The sequence below is a fragment of the Leptodactylus fuscus genome, chromosome 1, assembly GCF_031893055.1.
Source record: "Leptodactylus fuscus isolate aLepFus1 chromosome 1, aLepFus1.hap2, whole genome shotgun sequence".
NCBI lineage: Eukaryota > Metazoa > Chordata > Amphibia > Anura > Leptodactylidae > Leptodactylus > Leptodactylus fuscus.
The window spans coordinates 261,255,693-261,274,072 of NC_134265.1; the positions used below are offsets into that span (position 1 = coordinate 261,255,693).

Here is an 18,380-nt window from a genome sequence, read left to right on the forward strand (position 1 = left end):
TGCGACGTGGGAATACCCCTTTAAGCTTCATGTCCATTTGTGACCAAGACACTTTCACCTTTTAGGGGTTAATCCTATAAAAACTAGTAAACAACTGATCATGGAAAGTCCATTTTCTATACGGACTTGATAGGATGTTTATAGTCTTCATCCCTATAGAGCATGCCTCCTACTCTACTGGCCACCATGCAAATCATTGATTAACCCACTGACATTGATTCCATGGAGCTCTTTATTTTGCTATCCAGTAGTATATTGTGGGCTCACGTCTCAATGTGTTGTACACCTTATACAGTACATTGTTACCAAGCACTTCAGATCAGCAGAGAAGAAACAGGCAGTTACTTGTACATTGAACACTTTATTTAATTAAATCAGCCATTGTACACGTTGCAGCTATGTATTGTTAGTGTGATTTATTTTTGCCATTTTTAACTAAGACATGCCCTCATAGATATATTAAATTAGTGTTATCACCATGGGAACAAGATGCTGAATCATCAACTTAAATGCCACTTCTCACAGTAGTAAACGCTGTTTTATAACAGAGCAGAAATAAAAAAAGGAACCAGAACCCATAAAAGTGAGGAACAATTTATGCTGTTACACAGACATCATCTGCACTGCAAATAGCACAACCGATTTGTTTCTTCAGACCTTGCCGCACAATGGACATGATAGCCCTAAATGACAATAGCTGCGAGACTCCCATCCAGACTTTATGGTAAGTGACCTGACTTTTCTGCTGAGAAAGTCATTTAGCAATGTCTCCGCCAGAAAGAAATGAAGCTACACAGTAGGTCATTTTAATTAAATAAACCCGAGGACCCTACAGAATTGTGACGGGATTTCATGAAAACCTGTTAATTTACAACCGACATTCATCTCTCTTGGTGGGTCTATTCCCCCTAAATCGTGAAGAGCAAAGGCCTAATTTGTTTTTTTTCCACTTTTTTTCTTCTTTTTCCTTATTATTTATAAATTAGCACATTCTAGATTAATGCAGGGTTTTGTTCTTTTCAATTCCCAATCTATACTTACATTAAATAAATGGGTTTAAAATGTATAGTGCTTATATGTATTTATATATATATATATATTTGTACGTTAAAAGGCTACATAGTTTAAACCACGAGAAGAATAAGGTACAGAAGACAAAAAATATTTCCATTTTCTTTATAATCCCTTCTTTAAAAAAAAAAGTGCATAAATGCTAGAATCATTTCCAAGGATTAGTCCCGACATAAAAACATAAAAAATAGAAGAACTGAAACCTGCATTGTGTCTTTAGCTTCTGACATAAAAATAAAATACAGAAATAGAAGAGGACACATTTGTGAAAACTGCTTGCTCAGTGCTAAGAGGGTTAACAAGTTCCACACATGATTACAGGAGTTTTATCTTTGTTTAATGCCACATGCATGTGCCATAGGAAATCCTGATAAACAAGGTGACTTATTTATTATTAGTTTTCCTTAACTGGGGAATTACCTCTCCCGATACATTATTTACAGTGTCCCCATCAGCAGCCATTTCCAGTAGATATAGGACTATATGGGCTGCTATAGCACTGACATGAACACATGTCTGCAGTATGTTAGGTGCGGACTCTAGTGTATGTCCACTTTACAATATCTGGTACGTCTGCTTTTTTTTTATAAGCAACGACTTGGTTACTTATTTGGTTATTTCTTCCATCATAACTGAAGTGAAGATATCTTAGATCAAGTGATAGACACTAGAATAACATGGGACTGTAATGACTGCGCATTGACGCTAGGAATCCTGCTCTAAATGCAGAAAGCATTAGCAAGTCTCTTTCATTCAGTACTTTGCTTTCTTCTAGGCAAAGTATAATCAAGGCCTATAGTAGCATCTGGTATCTTCAAATCCACCGAGCACATTCACTCTGTGTACGTAGCATGGTATGGTCCATCCTTTTTAAGTTGCCTTTGCAGACACTATGAAGAGGCCTGTGGACGGAGCTGACATGTAGGAGAAAGGGAACTAAATTCATACAAAACCAAAATGAGAGTATATGGATATACCATCCGAAAGGAAAGGATGCTATCTTTGGTCACAAATTATCTTTGCACTTACATACAAACAAAACTGATCATTTTGTTTATGACATTTGCAGAACAGGAGTGTCAGTGTCACCCAGTGCGCATGGTACCCATGGCCCGTGTGCATGGACTAGAATGTATCTTTTGCATACTGACTACAGATATGTGTTGTAGGTATGAAGCAGCAGCCTTTCATTTGGCCTTTTTCTCCCAGTCCTCTCCACAGAAGCGGTTGAGAAGTTGCTGAAGGTCAGTCTGGAGGTCATCCTTCTGAAGCATTTCGGGAACATCCTCCAGCTGCTCAACGAAAACATGTTTCCCATGCTGGTCCTTCACCACAGTCCTCTTCTGTGTGCTGGCTTTATTCATCATTGTTCTGCGGAGCATAAAAGACATTGATCATCCGTTACATTTACAATACAGAGACATGGTGCTTCTTCTGATGTCATCAAGGATTCTACCAGATATGGATACATAACCATGAATAGTATAGCAATTCTACCGTTAGTTACAGCATATTTTATTACTTTGGTTCTTCATAGAGCCTTAGACCTCATGGCATATTATGAAAACCCAACACCTACAGAAAATCTATGGGATTATAATCTGTATGCCATATCATGTTGGTATTCTCTCCTGGAGAATACGGCACTACATTGTGACATATTGTATACCTACCATACATTCCTCAATGTTATAGGTACCTTATATGGAGGACTCTACAGTATATCTGACAAGAGTGAGCCGATATTTTAGTGCCGTTTCTGCGATTTACACAAGATATGGCTCCTGTTCATAGATCCATGCACACAAGGAAGAAACGTCTATTTAGTTTGTTAATTAATAAAGCAATGGGTTGTTATCTCCAGTGTTTACTATGTCGGCCTGAGTGCTGTTCCAGATGGCTGCTATTAAGCTGGCTTTGGAGATGAATTTTAAGTAGGATTTTCTTTCAGCTGTTTGTTTTCTCATAAATCTTCCAATACTGGATGCATTATGTGTTTTCATTGACAATCGTGCCATTTACAAAGAATTAATACTTCAGAACCAAATGACAATAACTTGGCAATGGCCATTCCTGTGCTATTGTGTTATGTTAAATTGCAATGATCGATTGCTGTCTTTTTTTTTGTAACTATAATTTTTAGACTCCCTATGGGTCTTGAACCCAATGGGGTCTGAGCACTAATTCAATTCACTTCAATGCTAATGCATTGCTAAGTATTGAGAAAGGGCATCCAATACAAGCCAGGAAAATGATGCCTGCGTTATCTTTGGCTAATGCCTGTGCAGCAGCAGAGACCCAGTGGCTATGGAGGCCATTCAGCTCATGAATGGCTGCCATTTTTAAATTAATATTACGGTGGATGTTGGGCAAGTGTTAAACCCCAAACTTTAATGACGTGCTGGTTTATTGCCCCAAATTCACTTGACAGGATTCCTTTAACCCTTAAAGGACACAGGGTCATAATTTTCAACTCCGCCTTTCAAAAGCTTTTTTATTGTTCTCTCGACAGCTACGTGATGGCTTATTCTTTGTTTGATGAGATGTACTTATTATTTAGCACCATTTTAGGGCACATATAATGTTTTGATTAGTTTTTATTAACGATTTTGAGGAGTCCACGTAACCCCCCCCCCCATACAATTCTATTATTATTTTTTGCATTTTTGTTTTTACATTCACTCTGCAACAAAAAAAGACACTAAGTTTGTCCAGCCTGTCATTAGGATTACGGTGATACCATATTTATATTGGTTTTATTATATTTTAAAACTTTTACTAAATAAAACTTCATTTTTCAAAAAAGAACGATTTGCCTGTGGTCACTGTACTATGTCGCCTATAACTTTTATACTGTTTTGATCACATGCTATATGAGGGCTTTTTATTTGTGGGGCAAGTTGTAGTTTTTGTTGGTACTAATGTTTGGTGTATATAACTTTTGGATCACTTTTTAATGCTATTTTTGGAGAGAGGCAAGGTGAATTAATTAGTGGTATCTTTTTTTTTTTTTTACTGTGTTCATCATACGGTATACAAATATGCCCTTGGGGATATCTAACATTCTTGTATATTAAAAGGTAGGTTTTATAAATTTTTTATTAATTTTTTTTACACTTTCTTTTTAACTTTTTAAACTTTTTTACTTACTTTTTTCCTGTCCCACAAGGAGACTTGAGCAAGGGACTTGCTGATCTCCAGTGCAAAAATGGGGAGCAGTACATTGCTCATAAATAAGGATAGACAGCAAAGAGGCCATTATCACTATTGGGAGGTTTATCTGCTGGAGTCAGAGAATTTTCTAACTCCAGCATCAAAGAGGGAACTAGTCTCAGGTAAGGAGTGGGTAGGAGGATAATACTGAAAAATAGGAAGTAAGTAAAGTTTCAATTTAGTTGTATAGTGAGCGTCTAGAATTAATTGTGGGCACCTAGCATTGCAGACCGAAATCGGCAAACATAATGATCATGTGATATACTATGTGTATATTTATCATGGGCAAGTATTTTTATCTGGATGTTTACCCATAATAGCTAACTTAATGAAAAATGTGAGCTGAGCACATAACAGGGTACAGTAAAAACAAGTAAGAATAAAAAATTATATCCAGTCTCTGCCAGTCAATGATAACCTGACTACCATTCTAAAATACACTGGAAAGTACAGTAATGAATGAAACTTTGAAATTCGATCAACTTTCAAACAGTTCTACTGAAGTCTGAAGTTCAGGTCAGTTTGATGAAACACCGCCACACCGGTATGAAGAGCAGCTCTGCAGCCCCTATGGATTCAGGCTACATCTTTCACATAATACTGTGACCACCAATGGCTGAGTCAATTGTTCTATTCACTTCTCCACTAGTCATTTCCATTCTGCTCTGTCATGGAATCAGAACAATGAAAATGATGACAGTGCTAGATTAGTCACATGACAGACACTACCGGCGAGCTGCAGACCCCACATACTATAATGAGGTTCATCAGGTTTCCATCATAGTGTTTATGATTTTACCAGATAAATACATATTTTAGCCAGAATCTGCAGAAAATGCTTAAGGCCGCAGGCACACAAATGTGAAAAAACAGATGTGTACAGGACAGACGTTTTCTTAACATCTGTTAGAATTTCATTTTTAGAGCAATGGAAGCCAATTGGCTCAAACACTATTTTAATGGACCATTAAAAATAGGTCATGTCCTAATTTTTGCCCATTTTAACGAATGGACGAAACAAGTAATGAGTCAGTTTTTAAGGTCTGTCAAATTGCATTTGAATAAATGGAAAGGTTTCATCTGTTTTTAAAGCCTTTTTTTTTTTTTTTTTTTTTTTTTTTTTGCATTGTTGTGAAATGTCTTTTAATAATGTCCACTTTCCATCCAAGAGGCAACTACTGGTATTTTCACAGATCCATCATACATTTAAATCTATTGCGGAATGCATGAAAACTGTTAAAAAAATAGGGCACCATCTTGTTTTTTAGATGGTCCATTAAAATGGACTGTCAAAATAATAATCCTATAAATATTCCCATTCACAGACACCAAATTTAATACAGCCATGTAACGGCCATTAAAGGGAGTCTATCATTGGCTAAATCGTTTTTTAATTAAGCATATCTTTACATAGGCTTTAGATAGGCTATTCTATGCATACCTTTCATTCATTGGTCCTCGCAGACATTTTTTAATTAACCTGGTTTTCTTGATATGTTACTTACTCTTGACGGAGCATCGGATGTGTTATCCCTGTAGCCTGAGCACTGCTGCATGTTGATGAACAATGCATTTATAATCCCTATAGAATGTATGCTAATGTTCTGGTAACACCTCCTGCCCTCTTCTTTACAGACGACCCCCCTTCTACACCTCTTATAATAAGTCAATGCAGGAGGTGCTACCAGAACATTAGCATACATTCTATAATCATTTATGGTCATAAATGCTTTGTTCTCATTGAAAGTCCATCAACACGCAGCAGTGTTCAAGCTACAGGGATATACGGTAACACTTCCGATGCTGTGTGAGGAGTAACTAACATATCAGGAAAACCGGGTTAATTAAAAAAAAAAAAAAAGGCTGCAAGGATCAATGAATGAAAGGTATGTCTAGAATAGCCTATAAAAAGGCTATGTAAAGATATGCTTATTTAAAAAATGATCTAGCCTTTAAAAAAATGAATGTAGGCTATGTAGATAGAGTTCTAAACATATATTATCTGTATTACATTTTGAATAGAATCAAAACAAACTGTTAGGAAAATTATATAGGGTGAATTGGTCTGTTAAGGTAAAGGTTAACAATTACGCCAATTTCTCATCTACACACAGTGGAGCCAGGTCATTTTGTGGAGCTATCTTGAGATTTCTCATATTGCATTTTATTATTATAGTAATAGTATGCAGTTTACTTCTTTTTTTTTAAGGTCCCAGAAGCCTATGACATCAAGGATAGTGGTTCAACCAAAAATGCCTCCCTCTGTGTATAAATGGGCAACAGTACTAAATAAGTGAGTGGGTGACCATGTCTGTTAGTTTCACTGCAATCCGTTAATGTTGATGCCATGCTAGCCCAAACCTTTTTATAATAGATCCGTCCTCTTTGGTGATTTCTGATTCCACTAAATTTGGCAACTGAACTTTTACATCGCCACCCACATAGCTTAAAGCCTAAAAAATGAGAGAAATCTCACTGCTGAGTGATTTTATATGTTTTGTTTTTCAAGGCATGAATAATACATCTAAACTCAGGCAGCCGAAATATTCACTTGAGATTATTTTAGCTGTGCACATGCATAACACTTAGACATAAAAATAGCTATGCAATGTTCTTCTGATCTGCCAACAACAGCAGCCACCCACTCCACTATTATCTCTGAGTATACAGTAGATGTGCTCATTGGGATAGATCAGTCAGCCTTGTTTACTCTAGTTATAAAGGGTTTCTGCAATATACAACATACATTAAATAACTTTAGAAAAGCTTTTTGCAACTATCATCTATCTCTATTAAAGAGTATCATTTATTTCTTATTAACTATATCATATCTATCTTATTTTCTATCTAATATCTATTGTGCTATCTATATTAGTGTTATATGTATATCATATCTCTCTCATATTTATGTATCATTTAGTTGAGTGATTATTAATTTTTTTTATCAGAATCATCTAATTCGATTTTTTTTGCTGTAGAAGTACGGCAAATGCTGGGACTTTAAATATGGCACCCACTCTGCAGCTGAGCATAGCCGCAGTTTTTCAAACAGCAGAGACAGGGCATCATGCAGTGCCTGCCATCAGAGACATCTCTGATCAAAGACTCTTAATCCCTCAGGTGTCATGGTCATATGTGACCATGCCACCTAAGGGGATCCATTGCTTTCCTTTCACCTTTTTCTGAAAGGCCCCATATGTGAAGTTCGCGGGAGATGTTTTATGGCAGCCAGGAGTCTTCTGAAAGCTCCCACACCTGCTTTAGTGATATAACTATATCCTTTGCCCCAGATCAAAAAAATATAAACTGATTTATCCCATATGATGACCAATGTTTCAGGAAAAAATAATCAAAAACCTGAATTACAGTTTATTCCACCATGATATCGTCTTTCCTTTCATCCTTCGTCCATTTCCCTTTTTCGTTCATTATTTCTTTCTTTCTGCTATAGAAACAAACTTCTCAGCTCTCCGCTCTACCAGACTTTTGTACTTGGATTCCCCAGCTTCCAAATGTTATTCACTACATCCCTGGAGTACCATAATTCTGTAATGTGATGTTCTAGATTTGTTCCTTCGCTGAGGGATATTTGCATATACCAACATGTTTACAAACAGTGCATCCCTATGGATGTTGTTAGATGAAGTAACAGATTGTAGCGCAGGATTTACAAGCTTTTCAATCATCCAGTTTACTGAGGAAACCCAATTATTTTGTGAGAGACAATATTCACTGGGATGTAGGCACATGGACTCAATGAAGTACTGGGCACTTGTGAACTGTGCATTGATCTTGTATCTTTATATGGTAGTTATAGATGTGGCAGGGCTGAATTTTCCACTATACAGCCTTTTGGAGCAATTGATAAGTTACTGTATGGGTAAGGCCCCACGTTGCGAGATGCAGCAAGAAAAATACTACGGAAAAAAACACGGCGGAATAACATTACTTTTTTTTCCACAGCGTTTTTCGCAGAAATACTTTCTGACCCTATTATACTTACAGTATATGGAATATGCTAGCATTTCCATAGGTATAATTAACATGCTGCAACTTTCAATAACGCAAGCATTTTTGAAAACGTAGCTTTTCCCCTGTGTTTTTTTTCTGCAATAAGTGGATGAGATTGGCCAGAATTCCATCCAAAGGGATATATTATTCAGCAATCCTACATCGGTAAATGGCTTAGGTTAATGTACAGGCTGCGATGTTCTAACTTTTACGCAAGTAGAAAAATTATAAAAAAAGAACTATTCTACAGAATATAGAAGCCTCCAAGCCTCCACCTCCTCTGCTGCCACCATGTTACCTGCTCAAAGTCATCCTTGGCTGATGGCAAATCAGATGCTATACTAGAGTCTCCAAAATATTTTTCTGTCCTTTCACCATGGACCATGGTGGTCTTCACAACTTTGCTGACCTTACGTCCTTCCACAGGTTCAGCTTCAAATTCTGATGGTATGACTCTTGACTCAGAGAATGAGATCTGGTGACACAATTTTATTGTTTTATATTTTTTAGTAAAGTTATTGTTTCTCCCCCGGAGAGTTATAAAGTATACTAAACATAAAGACCATCTCCCAAAAACACAACAATGAAGAGTGATGCAGTAAGGAACAGTAATGGGTGAAGATCTCTCACATGTGAATTGAGTATAGTGTGCTTTGTAATGATCGCTGTCATACTAATGCTCCCAATATAAAGGTCCTGGGTCTTAATCACTGTGCAATGAAAGGTGCAAACTTTGAAATAAGGAAACTAGTAGGATTCCCCAATACTTATGTGTAATCAGGAAGGACTGCAATTCCGAGCTCCATCAACAATCTATAGGTGTTGCTATCAATGACAGAAGGAGAGCAGTTTCTATGGCCTTCAGAAGATTGTGACAACCCTTCTCACCTAGTTCAGAGAAACTACAGAAAAAAGAAAATAACTACCTTAAGTCTGCTTTCTCCTAATACTCAAACTGCTCTGCTTGCAAAGGAGATGAGTGGGTATATCACAGGAAACTGCCACAGACACAATTCCCTAATAAATAAGGTAATGTTGCCAAATGCTAAGAAAGTTGGCTAAAACTAACATTGTATGTTGGTGTGCCGAGTCTTCGACAGCAGATGAGGTCAGGGGAAGGTAGGAAAGGTGTCTGGCAGCTGTTTACTTCCCCATCTTCATTCAGTAGGGAGGAACAGTTGAAGGTGTATGGCCAGCTTCATGATATGTGTGTGTGAGTGACACTATCTAGACCTGCCATAGATTTAGATCAGTGTTTTACCTCTATAATCTTATTTATCCTTCAGATTCTTTGTAACTGTAAGCAGACATTTCTGAATAGTCAGGTTAGTCCAACATTAACTATACATAGTCTTGTCAATGAGTCCACTATTAGGAACCTCTAGCTAGTGGTAGTGTATTCCCACTGTGTAATACACTGGGTGTAAGGAAACTATTGAACAATAGACACTGAGGTCCTTACTAGTGGCCAATAAATCTAAAATATAACTTTTATTTATCAGTTTAAAAGTGTAAAAATCCCCCCTAAGTGTCCGCAGTACCCTTACAACGTGTACAATTACTCATAGGGTCCCCACTAGTCAAAATAAACAATAAAACTTAACTTTTACTAAATACAAATGTAAAAAATTGTCCCTCCTCAGTCCCTTTCATTTAAAAACAGTAACAATGTTATCCTCTTCTTGATAACAAAGCGGGTATAGATGATAAAGTGTGGACAACCCTTACAACGTGATTATGTTCAAGGGTATCTATGATGCTGAGGTGGCTACCATATTCTGAAACAGGGCGTGCACTTAATAGGATCTAGGTAATTTAACTCTTTAGATTCCCGTCCACCCGTGCACCTATATTCCCTGTGAAATTGGAGCCTAGGAGTACCAGAGCGTCCATGAAATACTAATACTCAAAGTTGCTGCATGTGATATACAGTGAAGGGAGGATAGCTCTGTGGTTCGGGTGTCTCATTCAGTTTGCCAACTCGAGCCCGGTCAGTCCCATACTGGCCCAGAAAAAGCTAAGGAACACCCTCAATCATATTTCCTCTTTCCTTCAAAGATAAAGACTATCTGCCCTCAACGTGTTTCCCTATCTGAAAGTTCATCAGGAGGTAGTTAGCAACAGCAAGATAAACACATCTGTTATGCGGTGAAAAACGCAGTTCGCGGTACCATAAAGGTTGGTCCTGCTACTAAGGGATTCAATTCAGCTTTTTCTGGGCCAGTATGGGACTGACCGGGCTCGAGTTGGCAAACTGAATGAGACACCCGAACCACAGAGATATCCTCCCTTCACTGTATATCAAATGCAGCAACTTTGAATATTAGTATTTCATGGACGCTCTGGTACTCCTAAGCTCCAATTTAACAGGGAATATAGGTGCACAGGAGGACCGGACGTAATCACGTTGTAAGGGTACTGGGGACACTTAGGGGGGATTTTTACGCTTTTAAACAGAGAAATAAAAGTTATATTTTAGATCTATTGGCCACTAGTAAGGACCTCAGTGTCTATTGTTCAATAGTTTCCTTACACCCAGTGTATTACACAGTGGGAATACACTACCACTACCTAGAGGTTCCTATTAGTGGACTTTATTGGCCACTAGTAAGGACCTCAGTGTCTATTACTGTATTCCTGCTGCATCATTCCATTAAGCATTTATTAGGCAATTATTCCAATTTAAGAATCTTATCGACTGCCTTATAGGCTGGAAATAACAGGTTTAGTAAGCATCAATAATGTATGATTTATAGGAGGATGGTAGTGAGGGTATTATATGCACTTCTTTATTGATATGTATGATAAGTATAAGAATAAGTAATAATAAATGATTTCGCTGTTATTCTCATTTATTCTATATGTTTGTACATTGTATAACTTAACAAAAATGTTACCAATAAAATATTAAAAGGAAAAGATTACCATTAACAGTATCATTTTATAATTATTTGTTAGTAAATGTTAATGAGTCTCTCAACTAATGAGGATGGACATGCAGTCCAATCTGCAGGCAGCAAGTTATAGAGCAGCAGATTAATATCTAGTTTCAGGCTCTCTGCGGGCTTAGTAGTCCAGTGGGCAGTCCTGCTCAGTGACTGACAGCTATCTCTCCATGAGACTGTCATTTACAGAATGAGAAGAAAAACTAAAAGAATACATTTCTATACTACATATTGCCAATAAAACTATCCCTGCTATATCACATGCTGCCTACATGATTCCGAGGACAGGTTTCTTTTGGTTCACTGCATTAAATATATATTATTAGACAGTTTCTATTCAACTCATGCTGCTTGTCTGTGCTCACCTCAGACTCCTTACTGTCGCTTTTGAGTATGGTACGTTTCACAACTTTAGACACAGAGTCATTATCCTCTATAGTCACTGGTTCTTGTGGTCCCCCTTGTGCCACCACTTCTTCTTTTTCTGTACCATCAGGCAATACAAATCTTCTAATAATTTTCCTTGTGACCTGGGTATGGTAAAGGCAATGATTATGTCACAGTGGATGAATGAAACCTCTTTTACATACATGTAGCTTTGTGTGTTCCATTTGACAGTTCTTGGCAGCCGTGTACCATTCTGTGACCATTACCAAAAACCCTCCCTTTTTTGGACCCCAGGTCGTGCTTGCATTTATATACCTCTTGATACCACCAAAATAGCCTAATAAAGGGGCCTTCATAGTCCGAAACAGCATGTGTGATTCCAGCCTTAAGATTTGTGTATAATAATATATAGTTTGTGTATTTTATGTGGTTTGCCTATACAGATGAGATCTCTGCGACACTTTAGAGATGATAGAGAAGACAAAATTTTTAATTTAAAAAATTAAAGGAATATTAAAAAATGTTTGATAAACCTTAAAAAAAGAAAAACCTCTCTACAGTGTTTTCTTTAGGATCATTAACAATATCCTGCATGGGCGTTCCTACTCCCACTGGTTACAAGAATGAGCGATCCAAGCACCCCTGCTTTAATTCAGTGGGGTCATGCATGCACACTGGCACTCCATGTTACTTTGCAGGGCTGCCAGAAACATGTAATTGGTGAACTGAACTTTTCTCGGGCAGTCCCATAAAGATATTTCTGTTCTGTGTGCAGAAAATGCAAAAGAAATGCCTTCATTCCATATTATAATAGAATACCTTTTTTACCACAATATGACCATGCTCATCTGTGTACTGCTCTTCTGTTACCGTTTCGGGGAGAATATCTGCCATATTGTCCGCCTAATTAAAATAAAATAAAAAAGGTGACATTTACCAGTTTAGTTTGTTTAGTAACCACATTTACATTAGTAGGTGCATGACACAAAAGGAATATCTAAAAGTAACTAACAATAAAACTTTAAACACAAATCTGCAAAAGAAAAGTGTTAGGTTCATGCATGGGACCTTGGACAAAAGTGCAGTAGTCGACCCTGCATAGCAGAAAGCACTGTGATGGGGATTATGTTGGTCTTCTAGCTGAACTTTTGAAGGTGAGGAAGCTGAGAATCGTCTTTCTCTACTGGCATTGGTGGGAAGTGCCGATTAGTCACAGAACCGGGCATGCAATAGTTGGGAATCATGCAGACAGCCATATTTATCAGTATATAATGGCAATGCATGGCCATTAAAGACTCCTTGCAATTGTAGCCAGGACTTTGTAGCCACCGGCTGAGGGACGTGCAGGAGTTAAACGCTGTGTACCTGAATAATCACACGGCGACGAACGACCCTGGTAGTAACCATCTCGTCCTCATCTGAGTTGGCCTCTAGCTCACCTAGCTCCTCTGCTAGGTCCTGGTGGAGGCATGGAAGTAGTACTCTTTACTATCCTACATTTTTAGCTTCCTTAAATTCTATGTAAATTTGTATTTACCAACTAATAACAAACGGATGATATGCAAAATAGGTTTTCTCAAGCAAAGATTAAGGGTAAGGACACTCATTCATATATTTTTGATGCAGTTTTTGTGTCCTTTATAGGTGTTCACCCTCTATGATGTACTTACTGGGTACGGATGTAAAAACTGCCTCAACAAACCTGAATGTGCATCCTTACCTTAAGGCACACTATTACACCATTGTAATAACTCAAATACTTCATTATTAATATATTTCATAATTTTACAGTAATATCAGTGTAATTAACTTAGAAAGCTTATAGCAATATCTGAGTAAACGACAAGATAAAATAAAAGAGATTTACTGGCCCGAGAAATAACCAGCACCTAGAACCATCTTGTAAAAATGAATTGTCAGAAACTTATTTTCTTAATGCAAAATATGGAATTCCAGTAGAACTTCTTTAAAGGGGTTCTCCCAATAAATATTCATTTACTCTATTAGATCAGACAAGTCTTTAAATGAAATGATTAAAACAAATCTTCATCCATCTAGATATGGCTGTTACATCTTTGTTATGGTGCTTCTTTGCTGCCTTTTTGATTCTCTCGCATCAAATGTGTCCATTGCTGGTGGTCGCACATGCTCAATAGCTCAGATTGCACAAATTCCTTGTAAATGGTTGGTGGAGCGATTCCCACTATTGTACAGGCCCAGACCAGACAATAAGAATCAGAAGCAGCAGCTTCTCACCAGCACGGGACACATTAGGTGGATGTTCTGATTAAGAACTACGGCAAATATGTAACAATGATATCTAGAAACAGGAGCATTTTTATTAAATGATTCCAACTGAAAGCATTTTTGTGTGATCTTAGACATTAAAGAATTTTTTTTTCTTCTTCCCATGTTTGGCACTTTTCCTAGCAATAAAGTTCACAAACTAAATATTTGGACTGCTCTTCTTACTTATTATACACACCTACTTATTTATTCTACATACACTTGTATGACATCATGACTGAGCAGACGGATGAACAATATATGAGGAAATGGTCTCTGTCATCCGGTCGGGACCTAGCTAATGGAGATCAGGACCACTAAAACAGCATTTACTCGTGAATCCCATAGACTATAACAGGGTCTACCAGGTGTCCATCGGGTTTCTGCCATTTTTATACTGAAACTGGTGGAGAGAAAAGTCCTACTTGCTAGTTTCTGCGGCGGAGTCTCCAACAGAGACTTGGGCGCAAATATCAACCTAGACTTAGCCATGGCCAGGTTGTTCATATATGGCCACCACCAGAGTAGGAGGCTATGAGACGTAATATGGACAGTCTCATCTTTAATACAGATAAAAATGTAACTTATTCTAGTAAAATGGACACTTAAAACCAATGGAAAATAACAAACTTCTGAAACTCCTCAATGATTCATTCATATTGCATTATTATATACTAATCTTGAATACATCCTTGTATAATGTAGCTGTATAATAGAACAGTTAGTGATTCTGTGGGTAGTGGAACAGTAGGGTTACAGGATCTCACAATAACACCTATAAGGCTGCTAAATGCAGTACTCTTGTTTATTTTGCAATGGAGTTGCGCTCAAAAGCTGGCCAGGTAAGCGTATGGATAAATTTTAACCATGTGTGTCCCAGTTTGGCAATGACTTCTATTTAATACTAATAATAGTACACTGTGCCTATTATGTAGTCTTCTCATTAGAATAACCACAATGAATCTACATTTTGTGTTTAATGGAGGCAATGGCATTACACAATATTTCTTTAAATATTGCCTTAGCTATACCATTACTCCCAACCAGATCAGCCAGCCTTCTAGACGTATTGTGCTGAAAGAATTTAGTATAGGGTACCATAAGAAAAATAGTTTCCTTTTTATCCAGTATAATTCCAGCATTTTTAATAAACAAATGGTACCTGTGATATGGCAAGAGGAATAACAACAGTACAACAGCTTGACAACCCACATAAAGAGCAGATGGGTATTGTCAAATTTCACTTTTTCCAAATGAGCAAAAACCACTTTGCAACAATACTGATTCTTCCTGAAAGGCACAGCACTGGGTTTTTAGACAAGTAAATGAGCTGTACATCACAAATCTAATGGCCATCAATATGTTATACAGTGTAAACCTGTGACCAGCTGGAATGATAATCTGTTTTATTCTGCGCCTTATTGAAAAGAACTGGATGTGAATTTGAAATGCATGGCTGGTATTCGGATCATTTACTACAATGTCTGGAAAGCAATATCCGAGCTAAGCCTGAGGGTACAGGTTGACACATTTATTCATTAAATTATTTTTTTCCTTCAATAAAATAAATCCAGAAGTATAAACAGAATGTAACCTGAAGACACAAATGCATATTGTGTAATCCATCATGTTCATGATTTGGATATATTAGAATCGGTACCTCTGTAAGCCTGAGTCAAATGTAAGGGTGGCAGCTATGTGTATTTATATTACCAAATGGGGAGATTTATAATATAGTTATTTACGGCAGTCTTTATAACCCCATCACCAGCAAAGGATATATGATAAGGCGCATATCTCATCCTAAATGAGACCCTTTGCTAATTTGTTCATATGGAAGGAAATGTATGTTAGCTCATAGCTGGGGTATATTTCCAGCATTATTTACACCAGATTTCTGGCGAAAATTATAATAAATCTGGTGCGGGGATAAAACCCTCACCTCTTAAAGCTCTTGCCACTCCTCTTTTTTTGGAAAGTGGCTGAGGTAGAGCAAAAAATAAAAAGTCAAATTTTTTTCCACAAGAAATCTATTCACGCAGATAATGATTAGTATATGGCAGATAACTTTTTCCCAGAGGCCCATAAATCCTTCCAGGTGTACTATAGCTCCACAATACAGCACACAAAATATATAAGCTCATACTGTACCTCTGTGTGACTCCAAAAAATGGTGGCATGCTCCAGTGTATGCTAAACTATGGAGGTACTGTATTCTCACCCAGAAACAATGCTCAGAGGTGAGAATGTCTTAGTAATCGATCTCATGATTCTGACGAAAATCAGAATCACAAGTCTTTAAAATAGCAAATTAATCAAATTAATTTGATTAATTGCAAAGTCCTGGTCTCACTTGTACTTTTTTAGGCCGGGGCCCCACGGGTTGGAAACACCACGATTTGCCCGCGGCTGAAATGTCACAGAAAAAATCACGGCATTTTTCAATACAGGCAAAGTGGATGGGATTTATGAAAATCCCATACCCACTTTGCGTGGACACTCCACTATTTCCAAAACCGGCGCGGTTTTGGAAATCACAGTATGTCAATTATATCTACGGAAACACAAGCAGTTTCCCCATAGATATAATTGTAACAGAAAATCCACAGAGGAGAACTGTGCAAACTTTCTGTTTAAAGCACTGCGGGAAGAACCGCGATGCATTGCCACCGTTGTTTTTCCCGCATCGTTTTTTGGCTGAGGGTCGTCCTGTGGGGCCTTAGCCTTAAGGCCATATAAACCACCAAAACACATGGGTATGTTCACACAAGACAAACTTGTGACAGAAATTCCTGCAGCTGAAAATCAATTTTATTTGATCAGGGCTTGCAGAAATCCATGTGCGTGTCACATTTAGAAGCCCACTCAGATAAATGGAACTCATTATCAGACGCAAACATTTTTCAACCAATCTGGCACCTGTGAATCTATCCTAATGTATACTGAATTTCCTCATGGTGGGACTATTAAAGGATTATCTTATCTTAAGTGTTAGAGCTAATAGAGTAGTTTTTTATTACAGTTTCTCAACCATTAACAATAATCTTTACATTTGTGACCATCTTATGACATGGCTAAACACATGTTACATAGGCCTCCATTGTGTGGAGCTGACAAGAATGTCTTAGTAGAGATTTACCTTTTCGAATGAGTCAAGGGATTTGTATTCAGCGACTTTATCCAACCTGTCTCTTTGCTCGTCTGAAGATTCCACTATGCAGAGGTCATTTTTGTTTGCTTCTTGTTCCAATAGGTCATCTGGTTCTTGGACAATAGGAGAATCACTATGCTGGTCAGACTTGGGGGTCTCTGAAGAGGGTCTATCTATATCCTTAGATGCTCCAAGCGGAGACTGTGGGATTTCTTTGCAGTTCAGAGTGTCTTCAGCATCAGCAGTTTCTGTCAGATTTTTCTCTAGATCGGGGGATGTAACACTAGGGAAATAAGCCAACATGTATTCATTTCTATAATATATTACAATTGTCTACCCTTAAAAGGAACTTGACTTTAGGAAAATGCAGTGCAATCTGCAGGCTTCATGATACAGGAGGAGCTGAGCAGATTGATAGTTTTGTAGGGAAAGATCCATTATAACCTGTCATTTATCTATTGAAATCTGTGCTCTTTCTTAGCTATAAAGTCAAGGAGGGGGTTCTAACAGTGACTACACAGTCATAGAGGGAAGGCTGTCAGTCACTTCATTACTTCATAACAAACAAATATTTTAATAAATAAAATAGAAATTATACTCAAACTTTCCCCACAATTCTATATATTAATCTTCTCAGCTCCTCCTAATCTATAACATGCTGCCTGCCGATACTAATCATTGCTTTACAGTGGGTGGAACATGGTCCTGGATAGAGAGACGGTGCTTATACCTGGGACATACCCCGGGTACACTTGCTTCCTCCTTTGCATATAGATTATCAGTTGATTTTTTTTTAATGTAAATTGTGAGCCCCATATAGGGATCACAATGTACATTTTTTTTCCTATCAGTATGTCTTTGTAGTATGGGAGGAAATCCAAGCAAACACAGGGAGAACATACAAACTCCTTGCAGATGTTGTTCCTAGTGGGACTTGAACCCAGGACTCCAGCACTGCAAGGCTGCAGGGCTAACCACTGAGCCACCGTCAGTTGATTTTCTGTGCATTTAGGCTTCTATTTCGAGCAAAGATATGTTTCTTATATTTGTAATGGTCCCTTTGAGACCACGCCGGCGCTTCTAGAGAGATAGATAGATAGATAGATAGATAGATAGATAGATAGATAGATAGATAGAGATATATACAGTATATAGAATATATAAATCTCTAGCATGTATAATGATTTACTTAGACTTATCTAGTTGCACAGCTTTAAGAAACTGTGAGGGACTGCAGTCAAAATTTTACAATATAGCTTCGCTGCTGTATCAGTGGAGTTCTAGCTAGATTTTCTATTGGTTTCATATTAATAACT

The 18,380-nt window shown here is 37.6% G+C and overlaps 1 protein-coding gene across 5 annotated transcripts in view; it reads right to left on the minus strand.

Moving 5' to 3' along the window:
- Positions 1-324: 324 nt before the first annotated feature.
- Positions 325-18,380, minus strand: part of ANK2 (ankyrin 2) — a 188,433-nt gene continuing 170,377 nt past the window's right edge. For 3 of the 5 annotated variants that reach the window (XM_075286364.1, XM_075286356.1, XM_075286347.1), the window contains exons 45-51: positions 17,053-17,347; positions 12,993-13,085; positions 12,447-12,530; positions 11,606-11,770; positions 8,594-8,770; positions 6,646-6,737; positions 325-2,442 (exon numbers count right to left, since the gene is read on the minus strand). In XM_075286364.1, coding sequence (XP_075142465.1) covers positions 2,259-2,442; positions 6,646-6,737; positions 8,594-8,770; positions 11,606-11,770; positions 12,447-12,530; positions 12,993-13,085; positions 17,053-17,347 — 1,090 coding nt within the window. In that variant the 3' untranslated portion in view covers positions 325-2,258. The remainder of the gene's footprint in view (positions 2,443-6,645; positions 6,738-8,593; positions 8,771-11,605; positions 11,771-12,446; positions 12,531-12,992; positions 13,086-17,052; positions 17,348-18,380) is intronic. The other 2 variants (XM_075286373.1, XM_075286379.1) reach the window with 2 other exon arrangements.